The sequence below is a fragment of the Pelmatolapia mariae genome, linkage group LG6, assembly GCF_036321145.2.
Source record: "Pelmatolapia mariae isolate MD_Pm_ZW linkage group LG6, Pm_UMD_F_2, whole genome shotgun sequence".
In the NCBI taxonomy this organism is placed as follows: Eukaryota; Metazoa; Chordata; class Actinopteri; order Cichliformes; family Cichlidae; genus Pelmatolapia; species Pelmatolapia mariae.
Genome location: NC_086232.1, coordinates 17,750,203 through 17,773,164, shown reverse-complemented (window position 1 = coordinate 17,773,164; position 22,962 = coordinate 17,750,203). Strand labels below are relative to the sequence as shown.

Here is a 22,962-nt window from a genome sequence, read left to right as displayed (position 1 = left end):
CTAATGATTGTTTAAAACAGTGATTTCCAGGCCTTTTTGCCTTGTTTTTGACTCCTTGTCACAGGTTAAGGCCTTTAGAGGTAACATATATTATTAGAAGCAAGGAAGCATTTTTCTTCTTGAATTGTCTTAATAAAAACATTTTTAGAGGTCTAAAGAAGTAGATATACACAAAAAATAAAGCATAGCAAATAGTTTATGCACTGCAAACACTCACAAACTAGAAAGCTAGAGAGGCATTTACAGCCCTGGCAGATGTCTCTGAAGCAACATTTAATGGGACGCAGAGGAAATAATGTGCATTAAATTGTGCATCACGACTCCAACGTATCGAAATCAGACCTGAAAGTCTTCTTTTAATGACACTCGCAGACTTCCTCGTCCCTGTTTTCCACTCAAACGTTGCCCAAGAATGGCTGAACGCGACGACTGCGACAGACGGACGACGCTCTGTGACATCGCACACAGTTTGTCAACTCTCGAAGGCAAACAAACACGGATGCTGGTGCGTCTGTGAAAATCGAGCTGATAGAGTGTGACAGGCAGCAACAGTGCCTGCTGGGTAGACACTGATTCAGTCAACAAAGCCTGTAAATTTGGAGAAGACGGGGCATTGGAAATATGATGTTATGAGTGAATCCTGGAGGGGATTACATCACATGTCTGCTCACCGTGACAGACGTGCCTTTAAGCAAAGTTATAAACGCACCTGTCCACCCACATATCTGCGAATATACACACCTGTGTGAGAGATTCCTTTGCCACAAGTAGAAGATGAAAGCGCTTCTCTTTCTGCTGGTCGCTCGGGTCATGTTTGATTTGAATCACTGTTTTATTCAAACCAGTTTAACCATAATCTGATCCTCTGATCCCACCAGTAAATTAAATTCCACACCTGCTGCTGGAGCACATTGACCTGAAAGCCAGAGTCTGAAGTGCATCTTCACTTTGTCATCAAGCTTTCACTGGATCGCAGTGTAATTATAGCATAATGATCAACTTCATTTGTGCTGCAGCTTTCAGCAATGATGATTAAAAGTGCAAAGAAATATTTGTACTTTCTACTCATTTCAAAAGAGGCTCATCACTTCATATAATGGAAGTTTTTATTTCAAATATCAAACTGACTTGGGCCTAAATCATGAGCCTATAGAATTTGGACAGAATTTTTGGTGCCGATATCAACAAGATTAGGTGGGCAGAATCAAGCTAGTGCCAGCATAAAGGTAAGGATGATTTTTAAGTGTCTGATCATTTCAAATGCAATATTTCTCACTGTATTTTTAGTTGTGGAAGCGAAGTAAAAGAAAAAACAAAAATGTTTGTATTTCTATGCTCTAATATCCTTTTATTAGCACATGAATATAGCATGAGGTTCTTAGCTTTGCACAAAAAGCTAACTGGCAAAAACGCCCAACAAAGACGTTTTACTTTCTTACTTTGAGTACATTTCAGAGCCCATGCTTTTCACTTTTACTTGAATTGTTGAAACAGTATTTAAATTCTAACGAAAGTATTTTTTTGGAACACGCATTTGTACTTTTACTTACCTAAATAATTTGTGTACTTTTATCCCCTCTGAAGACAAGGACGAACAAGAAATCCTTACTTCTGAGAAGGTTAAGTCTGGGAATATTTTCCTTAAATGATACATTTTCCAATTAAAAAACAAAAACACTACTTCAATTTTTCAATTGAAGAAAGAGAGCCAGAGATTAATAATAACTAATGATTAAATGCAGACTGGTGTATAAACACATGAAAAAAGGTGAGTGAAGAAGAACAGCAGCCTAGGCCTATCGCAGCATAACTAAGGGATGACTCAGGGTCACCTGATCCAGTTCTAATGAAAAGCTTTATCAAAAAGGAAAGTTTTAAGCCTAATCTTAAAAACAGAGAAGACGTCTGTGTCCTGAATCCAAACTGTTCCACACAAGAGGGGCTGGAAGGTCAAGGCTCTGTCTTTCATTCTATTTTTAAATATACTAGCAAGTTAACTAAGAAGGACCAATTGGAGAGAAAGAGTAAACAAACATAAGTAGTAGTGAAACTAGCTTAATCTAAAGATATGTCTGTAAGAATGTCATGAATTACCCTTCTTAAGTGATTTAAACCCTGCAGCAAACAAACAATCTGAGGGTCAGAAAGAATGAAGGTTTCATAAGACTAAAGTGTCAGAAATATAGCAAAGAGGCAGGCCATGGAGAGCATATTCTAGCTCTGTTTTCAGCAAAGTCAGAGCAACCAAAGGTCAAAAATAGCAGAATTATTAACGTTTAGTACCCAATAGTGAAGTTCCAAAAGCAGCCCAAGTGCCCTATAACAAAAACTCAGTTGAAATGTGTCGTTTGGCTTCTCAAGCCAAACGAGTGATATCATTTTGACATTTATCAAACCTCGTCCTGAGAATTTTTTGCAAACAGAAAGACCTCTTTAATGACTGTCTAGGAATCAGTGTACAGAAGCTTATTTGAATTTCTTTTGAAGGACCTTGTGAGCTCTGTAGCACATTGTTTAGGATAAGTGAAGAAGCTGTAATAAAGGCGTGAGGCATTGCTGGGCTTTTAACACAAGCTAAAGGAGTGACCCCCATTAGTTCTTACAGCCCTTCACAGGCCACCTGTTAGTTATAGAATACATTTTAAGGTTTTCTTGCTGTTTTTTAAAACTCCTGCCTACGTGTACCAGCTGTTGCGTCTATATGTGCTTGCCCTATGCCTGAGACCTTGTGGCAGGGCCTCGTTAGTGGTCCCAGCCACATGTTTGATCATTAAAGGTGATTGATTAAAGGTGAGTTCAGCCTCCATGACTGAGGATCTCAGGCAGTGTAACTCTGTGGCCACTTTTAAATTTCTTCTTAAAACTTTTTTTGAAATTGTTGTGTTAACTATTGTTTAGCACTTCTCTCTACAGGGTAGTGCTTACACATTCACCTAATGAGCAAAATCTCACCAGTCTGATCACAGGAGGAGACACAAACCTCTTTGGGGTGGTGCCATTAATCTGGCATCCAGCATTAAAAAAAATCTAACAAATATGTAGAGCTACTTGCTGTGATGAACCCTTGTGAATGAGGGAGCAGTGGAAAGCTTCTGTTATGTTTTGAAGAGTGCTATTTAACTACATATAAAGTAAACTAAAAGCTTCTCTTTCTGCAAGTTTTAAAAACGTAACCTCGGTGCGATGCCCCAAACTGAAACCCTATCAAATAACAGCCAGAGAACAGCTACTTGATAATGTTGATACCAAGTAAGCTTGATACATGCATGTAAAGAGTAATTTTCTACTCTGTTAGCTGTTGATTGTCAAAATCTCGGTGTTAAGTCAGCGCTGACACTATGCGTGCGGTGACAGACAGAACTGCTGTCTGGAAATTTAATGGGAAAGAGGGCGAACAGGAGGGAAAAAAGTGCTGTGAGAGACTTCTTTCTCATTTGTATTCATTGCTTTGCATGGATCGTCTGGCCTCGCTCCCTCAGACCTTCCTGTGGTATGAATCCCATCAGCTTTTCACAAGTGTCCATCAGACAAACAGAGCTTGTAGATGAAAGCTGGAGAGGCTCATCAGTGGATTAAAGGCAGTATGAGCTAAAGCGGAGTGTAGGCCCACAGTGACAGAAACACGTGTCTTATTGTGCTTTAATCTGCTGTTATATACAGTTAGATCCATAGGTATTTGGACCATGGCATTTTTTTTCTAACTTTGCCTCTGTAAACCACCAGAGAAGATTTTAAATCAAACAAATAGCTTGTGATTAAAGCACAGACTTTCAGCGTTTAATTCAAGCTGTTTAAGCGAAGAGGATCAAAAGTAATTGGAAAACCGGCCATCAGTTTCACAGCCAGGTGATTCCAAGTGTTGAATGCCTATTTGGTAGTTTTCCACTGTCCAAAGAGATATTATTGCATGTGAAGTGAAGGAGGCCATCCATGGCTGAAAAACCAAAATAAAACTATGAAAGAGACAAAAGACTGAATCAGAGAAGCTGTGTCAAATACTTATGGGCCCGAATGAACATAAATGTCACCACTTTAAAGTGGTGCAATGAATGAAAATGTAACTTCAACCACTCTGTTTCACTAACATGAAGCTGAAAATAGGAAATCGTGTAATGTGGTCTTAAATGTGCAATTTTTAGGTAAGTGGTGCTACTTTGGTGTTCTTTAACCTGACTTTCTTCAATATATACAGCGTGTGGATAAGGGCGTAACAGGTGTTGGTGTTTACGAGCAGCTAAACCTGATACAGCAGCAACCAAGCTCCTGGTGGTACCACACAATCTCAGCTTGTTACAGACCTTACTGCACTGACTAATGCCAGTGGTCAGGGGAGGGGATGCTGTAAGTGTTGTGCAAAGAAGCAGAACTGTGAAAAGAGGTACTCGCTTAAAAAAACACAACCCCCCAGCGAGCCAGCTCTCCAATGGTTGCTTTAAAAGAGCTTTAGCCATTGTTGCATAGAGCTACAGTTTCGTTTTTCGGCACAGTTGATAAAACATTAGAATCACACACAGTATAAAAGGAAAAGCAGCTTTCTGTGCAGCGCTACATGTTTAGTGTGTTAGAAAAAGAGGCGCTAATTAGCCAAAACCACAGGCTTCAGCTGGGTTTGTTTTTACAGGTACTTAGTCATAAAAATGAAATGATTGCATCTTACTGTGTGTGTGTGTGTGTGTGTGTGTGTGTGTGTGTGTGTGTGTGTGTGTGTGTGTGTGTGTGTGTGTGTGTGAAAGAGAGAGATTGCGTTTGTTTGTTTCTTTGTCCGCCAACTCCTCCTAGAACATCAGAAGTTGAGCAACCAAACTTGGCACACAGGTTCATCTCCTTTTAGGCTCCTGAAGGTTCTTATCTATATCAGATAATGGCATCATGCTGCCTAGCAACGGCCTCACAACGGGTTAAGACGGCCTGTTTTATGGATTCACGCACTGACAACATCTTATGAAAACATCCTATAGTCTTAATTTAATCACAGTAAAATCTACTTTATATCCAAAGTGTTGAACTGTGCTTGATATATTATGACATCACCACATTGCTTGGCAACCACCTAGCAACGGGCTAAAATTATCTATTTTTAGCACCATATGAAAACATCCTGTTGTTTTAGTTTCACACCTTCGCAACATTTCATCTATAGCCATAAAACCTGATTTATACATGCCTAGCAACCACCTAGCAACAGCTTAAATCGACCCACATTTAACATATAAGTCCTCCTTCTTTTCTTTTTTTCACATATATAAATGTGATTACCAGTAATATTAGCTTGCTAACACTCCAGAAAGGTTCAAGGACTACTCTAACATGGGCAAGCACTAGTTTAAAAGAAACACACACACACACACACACACACACACACACACACACCAGATCCACAAATTTTAATTTGTGGATCTGGTGGGAAAAAAACAAAATCACTAGGATACAAAATTTTACTGGGTGAAGTAAAAGGTTTGAGCTGCTGATATTCCTACAGTCAGAGTCAAATTTCACGGCAATCAAAAATTTCAAGGGGATCCATCTTTGTGGAAGACACACACACACACACACACACACACACACACACACACACACACACACACACACACACACACACACACACACACACACACACACACACACACACACACACACACAAAGAGAGACGAATTTTATGGCAAGGTCTTATTTATTGAAATTTTACTTAAAGCACCATCAACAAATCAACAACACAAGTGCCTTTATGAAATATTTACAAACATCTTTTGGTATACTGTATTCTCATATTTACAGTGCTGGATCCCGCACAATACTGACTGACGCTATAAGAAAGTAGAGCTCACATGTGGATCAATGTTACAACTGCTTTGATTCAACACTTTCAAAGACAAAGAAAAGGATATAAAGTGTTCAGTCAACGAGTTATTTGTTATCTGTGGAGAGATAAAAATCTTATCGGGTGCAGCTTTCTGAGAGCTGCTTCGATGACGGGAAATAATTTATCCAAAGCCTCAGAAACAGGCTTTGAGATTTCAAACAAAACACTTTAAAAAGTTGCTTCTCTGTCATGCATTCAGCTGGATATCTCCCCTTTAAAACCTCCAGCTGGAGGGACTCATAGTGTAATGCAACAAAATGGCTTTGAGCTTAGGAAAGAGCCATAAGCAGAAACAAAGAACGATCCTATCTATGATGGAGAGGAGAGATATTGACCTAACTGTGACATCATCAGTTACTACAGTATGAATCTGAGCCATAAAATACTGTTCATGTACCTGGCAGCATCAGAATCAGAATCAGAATACTTTATTAATCCCGAAGGAAATTATATTAAAGCAGAACACCATGTGGTGTAAAACGGATCACAGAGACGCTTTTGGTTCGGTTGTTATATGCTGCTGTTCACTAACGGCTATCGGAGGCATTGCATTAGAAAAAATTTGAGGTTGAATTTCTGTTGCTGTTTTCCAGCAAAATTATAAAAATAATGTTCATGAGTGTTAAGTGTTGTTGTTTCCAGACAGTCACATGGCTGGATTATTGCTGGTGGAGGAGGTTCAAACATCAGTGCTGGCATTATTGCGTTGTGTTGACGGTGTCTCCTTTAACCTGCAGACAGGGAATCATAGGAAAGAGAGAGAGGTAGACATGTCAAACTTAAAGGTCAACCTTCTAAAATGTAACTCCAGTGACCTGTGTTTGCAGGTAATGTGGCAAAACTGGCATATTTTGGTAGTTTTTCAGCTGCTATTTGGGATCAAAAGGGTTTAAATTACAGTATAATTCAGCCCACCTCCATCTCTAGTGTGCCACTCTCATTGACTCACAGTGCCGTACACTCCATCGCAGCCTCGCTGCACACGTGGTAAGCACTGGTTCACGCAGCGTCAAAGAAGAATCACTAATCACAAACCTCAGACTCTGGCAGCAACAAAGCAATAAAACCTTCACTTTACAGCTCCTCTGCTACCCGTGAGCTGAGCTGGAAAGGTGATGATCCCACACACGACTAAAAAAAAAAACATAAGTGTGAAAACTCAGAGCGGAGGTGCTTAACTTGAAAGAAACGTTTGCAGTGGCCGATATTCATCCTGTTTTCATGAGCATATTTGGCAATGAATCTAATCTTGTGTAGAATAAAGGTTTCACATGCTTTAGAACCAAGCATCTGCACTTTGGTGTTTTTCAGCTCATTGTTTTGCTTCACAAACATCAGAAACTTCCTGTTTAGCTCTGCTCTCAATGCCTTTCACAGCCTCCATTCTTGCTACACACTAACAAGAGCTTCATATTTGAGTGGTAAATAAGCTGATGAAGAGGTTTGGCATGAAGCCGTAGTTGACTGACGCAACTAAAAGCATCTACATTCATGAGCAATATAAATGAAGCCTGCTGGATCCTTGAATTAATCACTATGTTACAACTGGTCATATGACTGGTTTTCGTCTGAATGTCACAAAGGTTAAACTTATTCTAGGTTATTTTATCAAACTTGCTTTCAGCAACACTGCATATGCTTTCTTTTCTTACTCCCAGCCACCACTGTGCCCGAGTCACCGTGGAAATTCATAGGTCTGACAAACAGGGCACAGCTGCCATGCTAGACGGCATCACATTGAGCAACCGCAGCAACACCAACATCACATTTACTTCTGTTTTGAGATCTCTTGTGTAACCTCATGTGTACAAAGTGCCTCCTAGTTGAATGCAAGTAACCTCTAGCCCTTGTACAGCTTTGGAAATAAAACCCTGGGAAAAAGCAATGTGTAAATGACGTTGGTCAACAGTTCGCGGAGCGGACCTTGACCTCGCCTTCCCGACTCTTCCAGTAAAGGAGACTATTCCAGGGTTGAGTTGCACCACACTTCCATGCATGCCTGTTGTAATCACTAACAGATGTTAGTGGTGTTTGCGCTTTCAAACATGTGCAGTGATGAAAGGGTCACAGTTCATCAGTCACAGCTCTGCTGAAAACCAGCTGGTGCATCACAACAAACAGAGGCTGGCAGCAGAGAGGAAACGGCTTGGAAACACTTTTTATTACCCGAGTCAGCTGTTGATCTGTGTTGTGTTAGCATTGTTGTGCAACATGCTATAAGTAATTTGTTTGCGCAATGCTCTGTGTTTGTACCATGAGAAAATCAATATTAAGGTTTTGTGTTAAGTGAAGTTTTGCTAGTAGGCAGCAGGAAAATGTGACTCAATCTCTAAACTTCTTCATGCTTGATCATCATTTGGTTTAAAAACACATTTTGGAGATCTAATGATCTAATAGATAAACAAATCCTAAGTGTCCAGGCATATTATCAATATAAAATGTCTTTGAGGTTGCAATTGAGAGAAATTATTCTCAAAATAGTCTGTATGTTAATAACTTGATAATATGCACAGGTATGCTCACCTTAAATTCAGTTACAGACGTTTAGAGTCCTCTGCAGTTTCACCTATGCAAAGAATTTAAAGAAAAGCCATGAGATCACTCAGTGTGGAATAAAGCACCTTCAGCATAAGAAGCTCTGCTGGACGATTACTTGACGTAAACAACAGCGACATCTGCTGGATAAACTGTGGAACCTCCTTCACACCTCACTAAAACCAGCTGAGTCTTTTCCTGTGCGGGTGGCTCTTCACGTTGGTGGAGTGGTTGCAAAAGTCTGAGCACCCCTCACTGCACTACACTATGATGCTCAGCTTGCGTTTGCGTGTTTTATCTTTCGGCTGAACCAGTTTTTGTCTGAGAGCGTTACTGGCACTTTAGCTCCTGTGACAGTGACAAGACAACTTTTTTTCCACACCCTAACTCATGTGATGACTCATATAGGATTAATGGCGTGGCAGTGAACTTCAGGACAACCTCCAAGGGCACAGCCTCCCTCGCTGGGGCTTAAATACCTGTGACCAGTTGGCCAGTTGTTTCAGAACTGACAGAGTCTCTTGGTTGAGAGACAAAAAGAAGACCTGGTGCCTTCTTTTTAGTCACTCAAGACCACCAAAACCTGGATGTCAGTGAACTTCGACGTATTTCTGTTGTGATCTGCATTTCTATCAGATTTCTAGCCACAGTATTTTTGTTTCCAAATTCTCTTCTTCATCCAGTGAAACCTACCATCCTTTTTCATCCACTCGTCCAACTCTTCCATTTCGAGCTCGAGTACAGAGGGCACATCCTCTTCAAACATCGGCCTGAAAGACACAAAGAAGAAAGGACAGAGTCACTTTTTTTTTTCTTTCTTTTGTATCATCACATCAAATATAATTTCAGAGGACTTCAGAGCCACATTTTTTTTTATCTTTAATAAGTCGGACTTAAATAAAAAAGAAAGAGGTGCTTATAGTATTATAGTAAATGATTGCACAGAAGCCAGGGGGTAGTATATGTTTTCTTTACAGCTCTCAGTATCATTCAGCTGCAGCCAAAAAGAGCAGAACAACAGTGTGAAAGACAAAATACAAAAATAACATCCTGTATTATCATCAAGCAGGAAGTTATTCTCACAAAGCGCTGAACATCGAGATGATATCAGTTCTTTACCAGGTTCAATAAGCAGTTGTAGCAAAATGACATGGGTGACACTTACATCGGCACCTTCTCTGTACTGGATCCATCCAAATATGGATCTTCTTTACTCGCGTCTACAAGCAGAGAATATGCAGTGGTCAAAACCACAGTCATAAAAAAACCAAACAAACCAGATAATCTTTACATTAAAAACCACCAAACACTAAATCATTTCAGATACTTCATTCTATCACCCCCAGTCTCTCACAGCAGATTGCTCCCCCCTCTCTGATCCTGGTTTCTTCCTGTTAAAAGCGTGGTTTTCCTTCCCACTGTTGCCAAGTGCTTGCTCATAAAAAGATTGAGTGAGAGAAGTGAAACTTTAAAATATTCCCTCCTCTGATTGACATACCTGGATTTCTCTTTTGTTTGTTCCACCTGTGGTTGATGAAAATGCCACAAACTATCATGCAGATGATTACGACCACCAGCACTGCAGGGATAATGATAATGATGGGGTCCGGGCCTGGTGATTCAGTTGGATCCATGGAGTTTTCATCTATTGATGTGGCAAGTGTGAAAGGAAGACAGCGGATCAATCATTCGTCTCACCCAGGCCTCATAACTGTCTTAAAATTTGTTCACTGGTATAAAAATATGCAAAGAGGGGATTTTCACAGAAATTAAAACCATGGGGCATTACTGACATTACATTCAATTCAGCCCAGTGACTACTACAGTTGCACAGGTGATGATTATTGCAGTAGTCTCATTACAAATCATTACTCATGTAGTAAAAGAAGCAGTCAGTTATACATACCACTACCGGAGGCACTGCCTTCTGCATTAACCCCGAGTAGAAACAACCAGAAATTGTGAGATGGTTTCATCCAAAATGAAAAAGGAGCAAAAATAGAACAAATGATGATAAAAAAAACAAAGCAAAGCATCATTTTGAAATGTAATGATGGGGGAAAAAATGATTTCATGTAAAATAAAAGCTGCTGTGGACCCACCGTACAGAGTCCCATCTGAACTGGTCTGATTGGTGACTATACTGGTGTCAGTAACAACTGGGAACAACAGAAAGAGCAGATGTGTTCATACTCCTGGACAAAAGTATGTAGATATCCAAAAAGTGAGGTTGCTAAGCATCTAATTTGAAAACCAAATACAAAAAAGATGCTGTAGTAACATCATAATAGTTTTTTTATTGTAATATGAAAGAAACAGAGCAACAAAGAAAAACCTAATATCGTAAAACTAAAAATATTCAATATCCAGATTACTGCTTAAGTAAAAGCAGCACAATTACCCCAATACGAGGCCCGCTTTCATTTTTAGCAACAAAATGTAAGTAAAATTTCTCTCTTTGCAGAAACCCGAGGGTGTGTTAAAAAAATAGTGTTATTGTTGTCGTCGCTAGAGTTGAACTAGGGTTCAGGCATCGTTCAAAGGGTCACAAGATAAATGCGAGGGATTGCGAGGCAACTGCGGGGAGAGGAAAGAAGAAGAATGAGGTTCCATACCATTTCCTGAAGCTGTCTTTTATGATGTGACACATTCAGTTGGAGGTTTGTGATGATTTTAAGTTTATATTGGGCAGGAAATTAAAAAAAAAAATTGTTCCACAAGCTCACTTGCAAAATTAACATTGATGAAGACAAGTCAAAAGATGCTTAAATTCTCATTAATGTTACCATGTTTTAGTTAGTGTGTAGAGACGTGTGGCAATGCCTGCACAAGTAACTGAAAAACACTCTAAAAGTAAAAACAAATATATTTAAATTAATAGTTGTTTAAATACATTTAAAGGCACTTTGTACACATAAGGTTTGAATGTATATGTAAAATACATTTAGCAGAGCTAAAACCATAAACAGCAGAAATAAATTTTAAAAAAGAAACTAAATTAAAAGAAAAAGAATACAATTCTGTCTTAATATGAAAAGCATAAAAGGCACTTCCTCCTTTACAGTCATTGAATGATTCATGTCATGCGTTCGATTAGTGTTGTATATTCTGAAATGATTCAGAGTTTTTGAGGGCAGGGACGCTAATATGTCAGAAATTTTGTAAGAATCGCTGGCTGCATGGGTCATGAGACAGTAAAGCGTGTTGTGTTGTCTCTTTCGTGGGAAACGCTGATCTAAAAATTAGTCACTACAGCTGTAAAATAAGTACAGCAAAGTAAAAGCTACTTTAATACACCTTAGTGGCAGAAAAAAGCAATAAAAATGGCTGTATTGATAAGTAGAGGCACACATGAGTTTCTGAGTGAACATCACAGAAAAAACAAAACAAAACACTTGTACCACATTAGCGGAAAAAGTCATAAATACTCGCGATTTAAAAAAAAAATATCATATTTTGCAGACGTTCTCCACAGTGTTGGAGACTCTGGGATTTTCCCCCATTCAGCCACAAGACCATAAGTGAGGTGGGCACCTGACGTTTGGTGGTAAAGTCATGCTCACTGTTGGATGTTTATCCAAGAGAACGTGTTGGAGTGGGTGACAGCTTCTGCAGAACTACAGCTGAGTGGGCTGATTAATACTGAAACACCATCACATGGTGGGATTTTTTTCCCCTCTTTGCAAGTTCAGACTTATAAATGCTTAATTTACAGCCCAGCCCACAGGCTCAGTGCAGACCTAAGGAGAAGTGATTCTTTAAGGATCTGGAGGAGAGGAGCGGGCTCGCCTCATTTTTGTCCAAAATTTCAGCGTAAGTGCACTCAGTAACTCCAGTGCGACAGAAAAAAAGATTAAAATTCATACCAATGTACATAAATACATTGGTGTTAAGTTCAGGACCTCTGTTGCATTTTCCCCTCTGTATCAACATGCTGTCAACTACTGCATCACATAAATGCTTAAAAGACACATAACTTGAAGTAAATTATAATTATATTATTATAATATATTGTTTCAATAAAGGGAATTCAAGGCAAAGGTTAAAACATATATGCATGCAGGTTACTCTCTATGTTGATCTTATGAGCAAATATCTCTTTTTTAATTTCAGGCCTTCAGTTGGAGATATTAAGATACCAAAATTGAGACTAAGACATCTGTTTCTCAGAGCATTGAGACAACTGACAGAAAAAAAATGTCCACAAACTTTTGCAGCATATTATTCACACCTCACCTGTGGTTACTGCCTCATTCCTCGGCTTGTCTGACCCGCTTTGTTCCTCAGGAGGTTCTTCACTTGTTTGTTGACCAAACCCTGTATTTGGACACAGTTCGTTACTTTGTGTTGGGGAGCCGTTATGTCATTGAAATTGGATGGCGAACACTTGAAAGTAAAGCATCTGCAGCATTTCATAGCAAAAGTGAAACACACCTGGGGCTGAAGACTGTTACTTCTGCTTGACTTCATTGGCAACATTGTGAAAAACAGCGAACCTGAGTCAGATCGCACAGGAACTCAGCACTTCCGTCTAGTTTAGTCCAAATGATTGCAAAAAAAATCAAAACTGTTGCAAAACTGAGGACTAGGAGGTGCTGATGTTGAGCAACTGGTTTAAAGCAAGTTTGTCACTCGGTAAAAACAATAATGTTGTGTTGAAACTGTCCTTCTCAGAGTGTACTAACTGTAGACTGTGACGCCTGTAAAAGGCAGCTTTGGCTGACCTTATTATAGACTTATAAAACTATAAAGACAGGTAACTGATTTCTACACATGGCGCTCATCTCACAGTCAAACCTGTGACTCTTCTAGCCCTGTACTGTCAATTTCTGCTTGTTACATTTTAACTCTAGGAGAAGTTTTTTGATTTTGAAAGCGTGAACAATAGGAGCCTTTGATTTTCAGTCGAAAAGACGTTCTCAGAGTGCCCCAAAAGAAAAACTGAATCGCACAAATGGCAAAAGCAGGGAGGAGGCAGGAAAGCGGAGAGCACTGCTTTGTTTGAATTCACCGAGTAAAGAAACTAATGTCCCCGGTCCTACCTGTCCCAGGCAGCACAGTGGTCAGCAGCAGCAGCAGGAGCAGAGGGACCTTCACCCTCGGGGTGCTCATGTTACCAATCCAAGAGGCAGACATAGTGCCATTGTGCGCCCGCTTCCTTCTGTACTGTCACAGCATCGCACTTCCTGATATGACTTAACATGTTAAATAGAAGAAGAAGAAAAAAAACGATTCTCTCTGTCTCACTCACACACCCTCAGACGCTCTGAGATGTGATGCAATCAGCTGTGTGCTTGTAGCCACACGCCTCATGGCATTCTTGGTGGTTAGGTATGCAGCTCAACAGAGTGAAGGGGGAAGCTGAACAAACTTTAAGGAAGGAAAAAAAAAACAAAAAAAAAAAACACAGGTGGCGCGAGCTCAGCCAAGAGAAGAAAGCTGTCACCGAGCTACCGCATTAATGATCCACGCTGAAAGTGTGAAACTGCTGCGTGTCTGCTGTGTCTACTTTAGCTGGAGCTTGAGCCACTGTTTGTGGTGAAACACTGATCATGAACCTCAGGGTCATGCTGCCTTGGTTATCAGTCAGCTGCTGTGGGTTCTTGGCCTACTTTAAAAAGACCACAGTTTCTCTTCTCATCGACCGTTAGAAATGCGACAGTGATGTGTTTCAACATGACGGCTGGGCTTTGCGATTTCCATCAGCTTTATCTGTTAAGATCACCTTATGAGTGACGTGGGGATAAAAAATTTATACCACAGAATTTCTGTTCAGTTCCCATGAACAGAAGAAGAATGAGACTCTGTTAGCACAAACAAACAAGAATAAATTAAATAATAGAAAATTAATATCTAATTGAATATAAATGGACATAGAGAAGTTGGGCTGCATGTTTTGAGTGTTCTGGTATAAATGTTCAGTAAAATTTTCACAATTATGGCTCGACATGATATGAAGTTAGCACGGGTTTTCTATTTGACCCTGACTGAAGAAAAGTAAATGTCTTATCAGATTTTACAGCCACGAGTCAAGAATCAAACCTCTGCAAACCTCATGGTGCTGCTGAGAAGGCTTCATCCTTATGGGCACAAGAAAGTCTGCATTGCACCCACTTGCTGCCCAATACACACAACAGTGCATACACCCACCACATCACAACCTAGTAGAGTTTTCAGCATTGAATTGGGGAAATGGGTTGTGTTTTGGGGTTAAAATAGACGTGCTCAACCGTGTGAGCCTCATGTTTGAGACTGTTTGGCCCAAAAACCTTGAAGACCAACAGGTGTATCTGTGGCTAAAAACCATCGGTGTCTTCAATAAATAAGTCAATTTAAAATTGCTTACAAAACAAAAAGCATCTGTCAGTTTCATCAGTAGTCGCTAAAAAATATCTTTCATGTATCATTTAGCCAGCCAGAAGGCTCAATCGAGCCCCTGCATAGACCTTTTGCAGAAGTCTTCCTCTTCTTCTTCCTTATTTCTTAATAAAATACAAAACCAGAACTGTATGGGTAATACGGTGGTGCAGTTGTTAGTACTGTTGCCTCACAGCAACAAAGAGTTCAACTGGGACCATTCTGGGCAAATTTCCCCGTTTTTTTGTGGTTTTCCTCTGGGTACTCTGGCTTCCTCCCAAGTCCAAGGACAGGCAGTTAGTGGTGTTGGGTTAACTGGTGATTCTAAATTGTCAGTGTGAATTGTTGTCTGTCTCTCCGTGTTAGTCCTGCGTCAGATCAGTGATCTGTCCAGGGTGTACCGGCTTTGGACCCTATGGTAGAGTGGCAGAGAATGAATGGAAATGTGCAGGAAAATTATTTTTATATCTCAGGAGGTTGTTTGAAAAAGCTAACTTCAGCTGATTTCTTGCCGCCACAGCAGGTAGCTCTGCATGTTTGATGTGGCAGAGTTTGACCCTTCCTGACACAACACAAAAGATACAGGTGGTTTGAATCAACAAGAAGCAAAATGCTGATGTTTCACACCCCTGATTTAAGACTTTACCAGAAGCAGTGGTTAAAAGGCATGCATTAATGTGTTTAACAGTGAGCTTTTTTCCTTGTTTTGTTTTGCTCTTCAAGCCAAACCTATTTCTCATTAAATGCTTATTATTATTATTAACTATAAATCGGTACTAAAAGGTTTGGAAACTTTATTATTATCCAGTCTTGCGCTGAGTGATTAAAAAAAAAAATCCAAGCATGCTTTTACTGCATTGGCAGTGAGTTTGGGATCATTGTCATACTCAAAAACGACACTCTGGCCACCTAGGTGCTTTTCAGATGGCATCATATGATGGATAAAAAAAATCTGACTGCTCTTGGCTGTAGATACTCACTGTTGTACCTCTCTCCTGACCTCCTCCATAAATACTGACGACAATTTGAACCAAAAATCCCACATTAATTCACAACTCCATCAGACATATTGATACTGATTTCAATCCAGTTCTTGTGTAATCTGGAATACCTCAGCCTTTCTGCCTGATCCCCTTCTTAAGAATCTTGTTTTGACTGCTATACACTTCACTGAGATCATTTCTGATGAGTTACCATTGAACAACAGGTCAACTGTTTCAGGTCATTGATAGATTTTTTTTAGATGAAGATGACTTTCAGATACTGTTTATCTGCTGTGGGTTTTTTAGGCATGCTACTTGAAAATAGTCAGGTACAACTGGACTGAAAATGAGTGAAAAGGCAGCCAGTGTCAAAATAAAGACCTTCAGAAAGCCTGGAGAACTAATGCTCAAGAACACTTTAAAAATGACAAGGAAGTTTGGCTACTTGGAAATAAAATATAACCAGAAATTAGGGTTGGCACAAGATCTTTGCACAGTACCTCAAATGGTACAAAAACAGGAAAACTTATGATCTCTATTTGTTTCACACAATTAATACAAGGACTTTTCTGAGAATAGCCCGCAAGCTTCTGGCACTGAGCAAACCGAAGCTAAATAATGTTTCTGCTGAAGAATCGTTGTTTTGTGATCTTTTTCTGTGAGAAAGGAGCCATCTTGTTAGCATGTGGTCTAATCATCAGTGACTGGCGTCTCTTCCTCAGAAGCGTTTACGCATACCATGAGTCATACCATCAGAGCCACTCTGTTTTTCACTTCAGTATTTCTGTTTCTGTTAATAATTCTATTTCACTGTTTTAGAGAAATAAGATTGCACGTGTTGTTACTTTGTTGTCTCTGGTGGAGACTGATCTTTTAGAATGTGTTTTTTAACGTCTATAAGCAATCTGTGGTTCCACCCAAGAGTCCATTTGACTTCAAAATATTTCACAATAGGCCACATAAGCAGAAAAACAAAACACCAACTCCACCTCAGGGATCTACAACAGAGACAGCTGAGTCCATAATTTGTTGGACAAATGCTTTTGTAGTTTTGCCTCTGGGGCGAGTTGAGACCAGTCAGGTTTGCCTGAAAAGATCAGATATGATGATGGGGAACAAGACTCTGTGTGCCTGCAATGCATTCATTTTCAAAATATATTTCAGTCCATAAGTTTTTTGATAAACATAGTTTTTGTTGTTTTGTCTCAGCTCAACAACACCACGATGACAGAATAATTTCCATGGTTAAGAAAAACAACTTCAAAATATCTAACCAAATTAACAAAACACTGTCAAAGAGGAGGGCATATCACTGTCAAAGTATAACCAGGCTTTCTGATACAAATATTTGGATTAGCAGAAAACAGTGAAATCATGCACAAGTGCTTTCTCTACCATAATAGCCCCATGAGTGGGAGGCTCAGAAACACTGCCCTGGGGACCCTCAAGAGGGAAATCCAGCCATGATGATGATTGTGGATGAGTGAACAGTGAACTAAGTAATTCACAACATGTAAAAGTCTGAACAAAAAGTGCAGTAGTACTATCAGAAAAAGTACACTTTAAAATCTGATTGTGTAATATAATAAATTAAGAACTATTGATGATATATACATGCAGACAGTTAATGATAGCTAAAATAGTTGATAGTTTTGTGTATTCATTGGTTTGAATGTTTTTACATTTTTCAGTTTGGTTTCAATTAGTTTACAAATACAACACATTTAAAGGTTGTTGAATTTTTAATGAAATCAATATAATATTTACATTTAATACTGATTTTAACTGGTAAGTCACACCTTGTTCCCACACAATAGTTGTCCTGGGTTTAGTTGTGTATTATATAAGGTGTCAGTCTCTGTCTAACAGAATCAAAACCTCCTATGTATGTGTGCCACAGGATCCCAGACAGAATGAGTGTGTCGTTCTTCTGGCCGAGTTCAAATAAAAAACAAAAACGCCACATAAGCCCTGTGTCACGAAAATGGACACCAGGTAAGAAATACAACATCAAACACCCAACCCTCCACCTCCTCCTCCTGTTCCTGCTGGACCATCCCCCCCTCAGCTAGCTATGGTCACTCCCATTATCCCGGTGGAAGCTCACCTACTCACTCAGCCAGGAACTGATGGCCAGGTGAGACAGCCAGAGGTGGTGGCAGGTGTTTACTGATAAAGGTGCTTAAAACTGTCAGATACTTCAGGTCAGATGAAAGAAAAACTGTTTTTCTGCTGCCACCTTCCTTGTATTTTACCTTTGTATAACTGTGGTGTGAAGCTTTGCTGATCAGTAAACTTAATCACTGCCTGTCATCATAATTCCAAAAATAAGTGAGGAGAGCAAAGTGAAGCTATGTATAAATGTAGTTTTATGCACATGTTCTCCTCCCACTGATCACTTTACTTTGTGTTGTTCATGCAATCTTCTTTTAATCTGGTGAAGATTAAATTACCAAAGTTTGAATTTGTCCACACGTACATATTTCTGTGGCACTCATCATTATTAGCCTCTGAAGTGCTGGACTAAGTGTCAGTATCGTGGGGTCTTAACCTTCTCCCTCCACAGAAGCTACTGTATCAGTGGCCTGTAAATGTGATCCCCAAAGCACCACCAGGCACTGTTCTTGCTCCTCCACCCACCAGGTCCACTCCAAGGTAAGTTTGCTGTGCTGCTTTTTCTCACCGTCCTGCAGGTTTCTCACAGTGTTGACATGTGCTCTTACTCTGTGTTTTATCCCTGTAGAAAACGACCGCGTCAATCCCATCAGGATGACGGACGCCCTTATATTAAGAAGCCACCAAATGCCTTCGTGGTCTATCTGAATGAGCAGAGGCCAAAGGTGGTGGCTGAATTGAACATGAGTGGGAGTGCAGCTGTGAATGCAGTTGTGGGAGCGAGAATAAGTGTGTAACTAACTCTACATACATTTATGGATCTGTTCGTGTTTTGTGCTCGTGTTTATGCATGTGTACCAGCTGTCCTGTAGTAATGTGTAGTAACAGTGTAGCTGTGCATTTATATATGCTGACAGTGTGTTCCTGTGGTCTTCTGTCCACAGTGGAAGTTGCTCTCAAAAGATGAGCAGGCGAAATATTTTGATTGGGTGGAGACAGAAAGATGGCGTCACACAAAAGAGCATCCACAGTGGTCCACTAAAGACAACTACGTATGTCCAAAGTGCCAACATTCATACATGTGCCTGTGACTGCACTGAATGATGAAACATTCACATCAGAGAGTTTGTATCAGCTCGTGAAAATTCTAATGTGTTTGTTTTTAGGGCAAAAAGAGGAAGAGAGTCAGAAATCGGAGCTGTACCACCGGTGAGAGACTATTTCTGGGAATCACGGCGTTTCCTTCATGTGAAAGACAAACATTTGTTTAAAAAAAGAAGACTCATTGTGTTTTGCTTGTGTTGCAGTGTCTGCATCTGACCAGGAAGGTCAACAGGTCAAGAAGCCTTACATCATGCCAGCTCAGCAGCCACAGACACAGCCAGGTGTTACTAGCCTGCCTCACCAGCAGGCAGTGTGTCTGCAGCTGCCAAATCAGGTCCTCTCCTCCTCGCATGTGGATGTTCTTACACACCTCTGCGCTGGTCCTAAACTAAGCAACACCAGCCCTGCTTTTCCTGCGGATTCCACTCCATCGACATCATTTGCCTCTCAAGCAAGACTGTTTCAACTCCGAACAGAGCCCATCCTTTTCACCGACACTGACATGTGGTCAGTGCTTGACCACCTTCCCATCATGGCACAGGGTGATCTGATCTCACCTCAATCAGACGCCTCCACTGGTCCTCAGCTAAACCAGAAAAGCGCTGCACCCACTCAGACAACGGCTATGTCCCAAAGCTACGCAGACCTCACTACTGTGGACGTCAGCCAGACTGTCAGTTAAAAACTTTTATTGAACTTTTTAAATGTATCACCACAATAGAGCACACAATCTAAAAATAAAGGTGGTGCAAAGAAGTGGCTATGAGATGTGATTATTGTTTGTGAGGAGAGAAGGCTTGACATATGAGTCATTGTCGTGTCCTGAGAGCTATATGGTGATTTAATGCCTCTTGTTCGACTATACTTGTCTTGGTCTGCCTCACTGTAAATCCAACCTCCAAAGGTCGACTTGTTACATATCACCAAGAATTAGTGGCAAATTAGTGGCACAAGACACGGAGGGATAGAGATGGAGCGAGAGAGATAAACATGGAAACAAGACACAAAAGGAAGATGCAGAAGAAAACTAAAAACCTGCACTATGAATTCTGGGATAGGTTGGGCCGCAACGGATACATCCGACCTATCCTTCAAATTCAGAGAAATGAAGGACGCATTTGTCGGCCGCATTTGGAGCAGCCTTCGAATTGGGTCAGCCTTCAGCGCCTGGCTGTGACATAATCGGCCTTCAATTGCAGCCTCCAAAGGTAGTAGCCCCTGAATTGGGGCATAGTTAAAGATAGCCTTCATGAAAAAATTCATTAGTGTGTTTAACAAAGGCTTGAACTTGTGACACAGCATCACAAACTCATCACCTTTTGTCAAGGTAACAGTTGCTGACTGGCTAAGGAAGCAGGCAGGGAGAAGAATCTGTATCTCTCCATGAGAGAGAGGAAGGGATCACAGCTGGTGACAGTTTGTATTGTCGCACAAAAGGACATTTTATGGACACCTTTTCTTTGCGGTTAACCAACATCCAGCAGTCATAGTAGGGATAACGGCAGGCAAAATTAATCAAGCATCCCTACATAGACTTCTGCTCAGCGCTAAATTCACCTCTCAGATAGTTTCCCCTTCACTTCGAGCACTCATAGATTTCAAAGACAAACACTCCGGCCTCTGGGCCTGCGGCTCGGTTCACTCTGGCACAGCTGGCTGCCGGCAGAGCCCGTGGGTACACCACTGCAGCCCCCTCTGACTTCTGCTCCGTGGCTGCTGGGTGACCCCTCATCTGGGGTTCTCCTCAGCTCTTCCCAGGAGGGTGGCACGGATGCCCCTCCGGTGGTCCTCCTTGGGCTCTTGCACTCTGGGGCCTCTTGATGTCTGGGGCCTGGATCTCCTCCATGCCTGCTTCATGCCCTATCGGATGGGGCTATGCCTCCCCACACCCTCTAGCAGATCATTACATGGAAACCTTTTGAATACAAGCGTGCTGATCCACACAGGTGTTCACAGACACAAACTACACCTTTCTTGGCTGAAAACCTCAAAGCACATTGTGCACTGTCGGTCCTGCGTGCTGCACAACAACATTCAACATTTAGTATTTACTGTTAGCTAAATTAATGCGATGGTGCTGTGTTTATTATGTCGCTCTCTTTTTTGCTTGTTTTCTCTTTTTTTCCTGGGATATATCCCCCAGCCATGTTTGTAACAACTGAAAATAAAATGAAATAAATAATAACAACAAAGGTCAATCAAATGGACCAAAACGGCAAGGTCGTGATGATCCACTTGGCAAAGTAAATCCGTTGGGTATCTTTGTTGGCTTTCAGACATCAGTTCTAACGGCTAAAAAAACCAAACGGGACAGGCAAAAAAAACCCCAAAAAACAACAACAGACAAGTCCCTTTGCTGTTGCATTGATATTTCGAGGTTTGAACAACATTACTGTTAAAAATAAATACCCATTACATCTGTTTTTGTCTGCAATTGAAATTTTGCAGGGAGACAGGTTTTTTTTAAGTGGATTTATGCAATACTTGTAATCTTGTTCATATCAGTCAAGGAGATGAATAGAAAACAACATTCAAAACCCAACTTGTTCATTTTGAATACTTAGTAATGCCATTCTGACGCACCAACAACTCTGATATTGGTAAATGACATCATCTGAGACTTTCTGAACTAGTTTGTGCTTATCTTTCTTGAAAAGATCTGGATCTTTTCCAGGAACCTCTCTGAGAGTCAGTCTGTCATTCGTCAGGTTTTCCAGCCCTTAATGGAGAACAAATTCTATGTGAAAAGTAAGAAGTTTAAATTTGAATCCTTACTCTGTCTTGTCCCTTGGCTGTGTCGTCAAATGATCAAATTAGCACAGACCCCAGCCAGGCCCAGTCCAGGGAGTTATGGACTTGCCCTGAACCAGCTACCAGAAAACATTTTCAGTGTTTCCTTGGCTTTGCCAATTTCTACCGTAAGCTCATCCGTAAACACAATAAGATTTCACTGCCACTAATGTCAGGGCTCAGTAGCCAGCAATGAGAAAACGGACTTGGCAGAGAAACTGTGGCTCAAGAGTCGGCTGACTAGGGCACTGAAACAGAGCGAAAAGAGAGTCAAGGTGAGCAAAGTCCAGGTGAAATGTCTAAAGTCTTACCTATTTGCAGGTGGAGTGAGCTGGAGGGGAAGGTCTTGGCTGGAGTGGTTGTGGTCTTGGTGGGTCCAGTGAGGATTGATCCTGAGGTTCCAAGCAGGGAAGCAGGGGGGCAGGCAGGTGTGGATGGATATCATTCAGTGAGATATTACCGACTTTGATGGAGCAGAAGTGACCAGCATCCAGGTTGGAGAAGTTATGGTAAGATGGAGAGAGTATGTCCATAAACTGGCAGAGAAGACAAGAGAAGGTACGTAACAGGCACTATGATTAACACAGGATACAAGTAGCTACAAACTAACATAGGTTAGCAGACATTCTGGCAAGGGTTAGTTGTAAGCGCTGGTCTTAAGTACTGCCGGTCTAATCAGCTCCAGCTGGAAGCCCTGGGAGGAGTGATGATGACCCAGACAAGCAGCGCCAGGCACTACGGAAAAACACTAACTCACCCAGACCATGACAGCAAACCACTCTCACCTCTCCAAAGTTTCCAATCAGCTGGCATGAATCTGTTCAGAAGGCTTTCAAGAGACTTAAGGAATTGTTTAATCACATCTGTGTGTGTGTGTGTGTGTGTGTGTGTGTGTGTGTGTGTGTGTGTGTGTGTGTGTGTGTGTGTGTGTGTGTAATAAATCTGTAAGCATAGGAGATATTAATGGTTAAAAAGTCTTGACGTCTTGCTCAAATCACTGAATTTACACACAAGTCATCAGTTTCACATCACACAGCTTTTCAATTGCCTGACTTTTGCAACACTTTTGCCACAGCAGATCTGTGCAGCAATTTGTACTTGTGTGGAGAGAGTTGTCTATAATTGAGAGCTCATTAACCCAAGTCAGGCTCAAGCTTTCGCAAATGCTCAGCAAGTACCACCAGGTGGCCTTCTAGTCTGATTACACTGTCTTACTCT

At 40.8% G+C, this 22,962-nt stretch overlaps 1 protein-coding gene across 3 annotated transcripts; it reads right to left on the bottom strand.

The window, feature by feature from the left end:
- Window positions 1–5,672: 5,672 nt before the first annotated feature.
- tmem154 (transmembrane protein 154) lies at window positions 5,673–13,561 on the bottom strand. Of its 3 annotated transcripts, none has more exons than XM_063475206.1 (9): window positions 13,438–13,561; window positions 12,632–12,712; window positions 10,498–10,554; window positions 10,302–10,322; window positions 9,894–10,040; window positions 9,561–9,615; window positions 9,089–9,165; window positions 8,384–8,426; window positions 5,673–6,591 (listed from the first exon to the last, which is right to left on the bottom strand). In XM_063475206.1, exons 1-8 carry the CDS (start codon window positions 13,529–13,531, stop codon window positions 8,395–8,397), a joined length of 564 nt encoding a protein of 187 aa, XP_063331276.1. In that variant the 5' UTR covers window positions 13,532–13,561; the 3' UTR covers window positions 5,673–6,591; window positions 8,384–8,394. The 3 variants fall into 3 exon arrangements, with proteins under 3 accessions (XP_063331276.1, XP_063331277.1, XP_063331278.1); XM_063475207.1 differs by having other exon boundaries at window positions 10,302–10,319; XM_063475208.1 differs by lacking the exon at window positions 8,384–8,426.
- Between the last annotated feature and the right edge of the window lie 9,401 nt (window positions 13,562–22,962).

What these genes read in the sequence shown, in the direction of transcription:
- tmem154 (XM_063475206.1), bottom strand. Translation starts at nt 13,531, where the DNA reads ATGTCTGCCTCTTGGATTGGTAACATGAGCACCCCGAGGGTGAAGGTC. An exon ending in AGGCAGTGCCTCCGGTAGTG is followed by an intron (nt 10,041 to 10,301) that starts GTATGTATAACT and finishes CCACATCAATAG; the next exon opens with ATGAAAACTCCATGGATCCA. An exon ending in CAAACAAAAGAGAAATCCAG is followed by an intron (nt 9,616 to 9,893) that starts GTATGTCAATCA and finishes CTCTGCTTGTAG; the next exon opens with ACGCGAGTAAAGAAGATCCA.